Source organism: Drosophila obscura, unplaced genomic scaffold (assembly GCF_018151105.1).
Source record: "Drosophila obscura isolate BZ-5 IFL unplaced genomic scaffold, ASM1815110v1 contig_21, whole genome shotgun sequence".
In the NCBI taxonomy this organism is placed as follows: Eukaryota; Metazoa; Arthropoda; class Insecta; order Diptera; family Drosophilidae; genus Drosophila; species Drosophila obscura.
The window spans coordinates 202,216-208,144 of record NW_024542801.1 but is presented as its reverse complement, the minus strand read 5'-3'; the positions used below and the strand labels follow the sequence as shown (position 1 = coordinate 208,144).

General features: G+C 40.1%; 1 protein-coding gene across 1 annotated transcript; it reads right to left on the bottom strand.

The window, feature by feature from the left end:
• Window positions 1-4,395: 4,395 nt before the first annotated feature.
• On the bottom strand, window positions 4,396-5,017 carry LOC111080673. The gene is made up of 3 exons (XM_022376417.2): window positions 4,926-5,017; window positions 4,716-4,797; window positions 4,396-4,637 (listed from the first exon to the last, which is right to left on the bottom strand). Exons 1-3 carry the CDS (start codon window positions 4,986-4,988, stop codon window positions 4,396-4,398), a joined length of 387 nt encoding a protein of 128 aa, XP_022232109.2. The 5' UTR covers window positions 4,989-5,017.
• Between the last annotated feature and the right edge of the window lie 912 nt (window positions 5,018-5,929).

Genomic DNA, 5,929 nt, shown 5'->3' with positions numbered 1-5,929 from the left:
TCACCGTTGAGGAACCACACAAACGAAATGGACCGGTCCAATGCACAAATTGCTACGGGCAGTCTGCGTTGCCTGTGGTGATGTTCATCTCACTGAGGCCTGCCCCGTAAATAAGGAGGACCCATCTGCCAAAAAATGTAGCAACTGTGGGGGAAACCATACTGCCAACTATAGAGGTTGTCCTGTCTATAAAGAATTGAAAAATCGCCTAAACCAACAAATAACTGCAGCTCGTAACCCGTCGTCCGACAAAACTTAACATATATACCATCAACTACGACTCCAGGAGTTTCTTTTGTCAGGCGTTAAGTTACAACAACGGGTCGTACGCCTCAGTCTCTAAGCCGACACTTCAACCAACCACAGCTGGAATAATGCAGAATCAGGCATCAAATCAGATCCCAGAAATCTCTGCCCAACATACCCCTGCTAATCCATCCCAATTGCCTAGTGGAATTGAGTCAATGCTGGTAACTATAACAAATACAATGGTAGCAATACAACAAACGATGCAGGAGCTTATGCGCAACCAAAATCTCCTCCTGGAGCTCCTAATCAAACAGAAATCTGTTTAAATGTCCTGTCTAAATATATGTTTCTGGAATGCAAATGGCATTTCTCAGCACAAATGCGAGCTCTTACAGTTCCTCGCTCAACACGACATTGACGCCATGCTCATATCAGAGACTCACCTAACAAATAAAAACTATTTTCACCTCAATGGCTATAACTTCTATGCGACAAATCATCCCGATGGTAAGGCACATGGAGGTACTGGCGTTCTGATCAAGAATCGCATTAGGCATTATCCATTGCCTTCATTTGCTACACCTTATCTACAGGCAACAGCAATTCATATTGAAATTCAGAGCGGCTACCTAAACCTAGCCGCAGTATACTGCCCACCACGTTTCTGCATTTCCGAAACAGAATTTGTAACATTCTTCGACCTACTAGGTTACCGATTTATAGCAGCTGGTGACTACAATGCCAAGCACACCCATTGGGGATCTAGACTTACCAACCCGAAAGGAAGACAACTATATAACGCTATAATAACCCCACGAAACAAGCTAGACTTTATCTCTCCGGGCAAGCCCACATATTGGCCCACAGATCCAAACAAGCAACCCGACTTGATTGATTTTGCAGTTACACGAAGGGTGCTGCAAGCTCAGATTAATGTAGATCACTTAACAGATCTATCATCGGATCACTCGCCCATTCTACTTCACCTTTACGACCATCCACAGCATTTGGAACGCCCACACTTTCTAACTTCTAGCAAAACAGATTGGCTCAAATACAGGAAGTACATAAGCTCTCATATTGATAGCTGCCCAAACATTAATTGTAAAGATGACATTGATAGGTCAGTCGAAGCATTGGTTTCCTCAATGTCACTGGCGGCAAAACACTCAACACCAATATTAGCATCTAATAAACATTCCAACAGCAGTCGTATTTCTAGGCACATTGAAGTGCTGCTACGCGATAAAAGAAGGCTTCGCCGAGAGTGGCAAGCACACAGATCACCTGCATCGAAAGAGCGGCTAAAAATAGCCAACCACCTACTACGCAGAGCCCTAGAAGATGAAAAAAACCGAGCTCAAATATCCTATATGGAGCAACTCTCCCCAACTAGCAAACGATTCCCACTGTGGAAAGCAAAATCAGGCGTATCCCCACCAATCGAGAGTGAATCACCTTTGCGTACACAAACAGGAGAGTGGGCTCGCAGCAACAAAGAGAAGGCAAATACATTTGCCGTCCATCTAGAAAACGTCTTCAAACCGCACCCAGCAACGAATAGCTTTGTGCTCCCACCAACCAACAATCCCGAAGCTACTCCGCCTATCATATTCCAAACAGGAGAAGTCACAAGGGTCATTAAAGACCAAATCTCAAAGCAAAAGAAAGCTCCGGGCCACGATTTCATCTCTCCTAAAATGATCATAGAATTGCCGAGCTGTGCAGTGTATTTTCTTACTATGATATTCAACAGCATGATGAAATGGGGCTATTATCCTCAAGAATGAGGAAATCAGTCATCACAATGATCCATAAAGCCGGAAAAGACAAGTCCAAGCCATCATCATATAGACCTATCAGCCTACTGCCTTGCCTATCAAAGATATTTGAAAAGCTGCTCCTGAATCGTATCAAACAACACCTACACATCAACGGTGCCATCCCGACTCACCAATTTGGATTTCGCGAAAAACACGGAACCATTGAACAAGTAAACCGTATAACCTCTGAGATACGAAATGCATTTGAAAGACGGGAGTATCCTCCGCTGTTTTTCTGGATGTCGCACAGGCTTTCGACCGCGTTTGGTTAGATGGCTTAATCCACAAAATCAAAATATTACTTCCACAGAACATCCATGGAATAATGGAGTCATACCTACAGCAAAGAAGTTTCGCAGTACGATGCAAAGATTTCCTCTCTGAATATCATCCAATTGAAGCTGGTGTACCGCAAGGCAGCGTGCTTGGACCGACACTGTATATCATATTCACAGCAGATCTACCGACAAACAGCCTAACAACAACTTCGACATTTGCTGATGATACTGCCATATTAAGTCGCTCCAAGTGCCCAAGAAGGGCCACGGATCACTTATCATCTCATCTCGTGGCCTTAGAAAAATGGCTAGCAGACTGGCGGATACATGTAAACGAGCAAAAGTGCAAGCATGTCACCTTCACGTTAAACAGACAAACTTGCCCTCCATTATGTCTGAACAATATCAACATTCCACAAACCACCGAAGTAACATACCTTGGTGTTCATCTGGATAGAAGGCTTACTTGGCGTAAGCACATCGAAGCGAAGAGAAATCTACTTAAATTTAAAGCTAGTAATCTACATTGGCTAATAAACACCCGTTCACCACTAAAACTGGAGTACAAAGTACTTTTGTACAATGCAGTTCTCAAACCTATCTGGACATACGGCTCCGAGCTACGCGTTAGGTAATTTAGAAATAATCCAGAGAGCTCAATCGAAGATACTAAGAACTATTACTGGGGCACCATGGTACATACGGAATGAACATATCCATAAAGACTTAAATGTAGGATCAGTTAAAGATGAAATTGCCAAAGTGAAAGCAAAGTACCAGGCCAAGCTTCAAGCCCATCCTAATAGACTTGCGCAGTCTTTAACTTGGCACACTAGCCATACACGACTCCGCCGAAGAGACCTTCCCACCCAGCAATAATACTTAGCTAGGGACGTACTTAGTAATTAAGTGTAAATAATTAAATAAATATATTAGGCTAAGATTTGTATACTTGTCGTAAGTCTCTAATAGGGAAGATTCGATAAATAAAATCCCGTAATAAAAAAAAAAAAATATATGTTTGGAGAAAAAAAAGAAAAAAGGCAATGCAGGCACTCTATAAATTCTCGCAAACATTTTTTTGACATTTTAAATGAAGGTGTTCACTCAAGCAAAAATTTTTACAAATGATGTTTGTGCCAACCTTGCCATCCATTGTCGAACATGTTGGCACGAACACAACGAAGATAGAATAATTTCTATTCTCTTCGAACACAACATCGAACACGAAATTACGACCCGAACACTACCACCAACGATTCGAACCCAACATGTTTGCCGAACAAATTCTATCGTGGATGGCCCGCGTAATATACCCCTTAACTCTTTTTTGAGTACGGGTATAAATGTAATAGCCACTGAGAAAAATACAAAATAAAGAAGGGCCCCTAGATTGATGGTTGCCCAGGGCCCGGTTGAGGGTTGATCTGGCCCTGAATAGGTCGAGTTTGGTTTTAAAGTTATTTGTTTGCATTGTGTGTATTTACAGTGGAGCCAAAAAGAGGTGGCAAAATTAAAAAATATTTTATGAACGCTTTGAATAAAATAAATGTACACATCTAGTAGAATATTTTCCAGAGCTTTAGCGAATCTAATTTTCAAGATAAAAAACCTTGAGCAGGGCCGAGAACAGAGGCTATGCTTTCAAGATATTTTATGGATGCTGTAGCAAAATATCCATCTACATGCTGCTTGTGATAATCTGCCTGGGCTCGACAAAGCTTTACCGGTACCGTTCTTACATGGCGTCTTCCTTCAATCGAGGAAGAGTTTCTGGGCAATAGTTATAGATAGGTTGAGCTTCTGGACAAATTAAACCCTTCTTTATTAAGCTCTTCATGGAGATCAGACAAGGTTTTTACACTTCTGATAAGGTTAGTGCGCCTCCTCTCATCAGCTCCACTTCCAAACATGGCTATCTCCAAAATAGTTTTATGGAGAAACGGTTGATCGTCTTCAATCGGGGGTCTGCCGGCTGTAGATCGTTGGTTCCAGAGACTTTGAGCATCTGGAATTTTTTCAAATAGGCTGCTCAATTTTTTTTTTTATTCTGCCATTTTATGTTGAGCCTCTGTTTTTTGCTTGCGCTTGAGGGTTCTTGTTTCATTTTCAATTTCTTGCCTAGTTTTGGCAAGCTCCTTTTGGATTTCGCTAGACATTGTTGAATTATTTGCCTGCACTAGGACTGATGCTTTTTGAGTTAAAGATATAATATTTTCCTTTGTCTTTTGTTGCGCAGGCTTTGGGTAGCTTCTTTCGCTGCTGACATTAGTTTTTGTCTCTTCATCTACAATATGAAAGTATTTAAGTGATTTAGTTTGTCTGTTAACTAATTTTAAAATATTTTTGTTTATTATTTACTTACCATTTTCAGACGTTAGATCGATGGAATGGTCATTAGAATCGATCGCTGATTGAGGAATATCGTTTTTAGGAGTATATATATTCTGTAAATAGTTAAAAAATGTATAGTAATATGTCCACCAGAATGCAAAGCATGTGTTTGGAGTCACAATTTATCACAAACACTATGCATGGCGAAACAAATTGAATAGATTAAATATATCGTACATACCTTTGAAGCATTCATAAAAAAGGACATAGTTTTGATTTTTTTTTTGTAGCACCTGCTTTTCATATCTTTTTATTAAATAACTTATATATTTGTGAAACTCTTTTTGTTCTTTTTTTGCTGTTTTTCATATTGCAGTTGCTTCTTTTTGACAAACTGACGGTCCTTTGTCTGGATAGCGCAGTTTGTAAGATTTGAAAAACGATTGAAAGAGTGCATTTACTTCAGATTCCATTGTGAAACACCAGAGCACACATGTCACAGCCGAAATTTTAAAATAGATTCCGGTGAATCACATACTTTCACAACGAACAGCTGATTTTCGATATACAAATAGTAGAATATGTATATCGACTTAATTATAGGGTTGCATTTGGTACTTATTGGGGGAATAATCGGCGCGAAATAAATTTTTAAATAAATACTTTCAATAAAAAAAATTCTTTAAAATGATAACGTAATCATTGTCCAAGACCCCCATCCCCATGTAATCAAACATAATCATTTCCTTGACGCTTCGGCTCTGTGAGGCTGAGACATTCGGGTCGTGAGCTGGGCCGTTCGGCATGGATGACTCATGTCGGGAAGCGAAAGCAAGCTGAGCATTGCAAATGTGTTTGTGTAAGCAGACACGACAAAATTTTGTTCAATTCTTAAGAATTGATAACCTGCAGGTTACGTAAATGTGTATGTGCCATCCCAGCAAACCAAACGCTCGCAAATAATATCGCATACGAGTCAAATGTGAGACTTAACCGGACAAAACGCTCGCATTTGGACTCGTATGTACATATATGATAGAAATATGATACTTGTGTCGTTCAGTTTGTGGCAGTGATTTTATCATTTATGATAGCTTGCAAACGTATCGTTTGCGAGACTTTTGCGATATCGTTTGTGAGACTTTTTTGATATTTTTAGTGAGTCGTTTCTGATATCTTTTGTGATACTTTTTTGGTATTTCTAATGAGTCCTTTCTCATATCATTTGCGAGACTTTTGCGATAT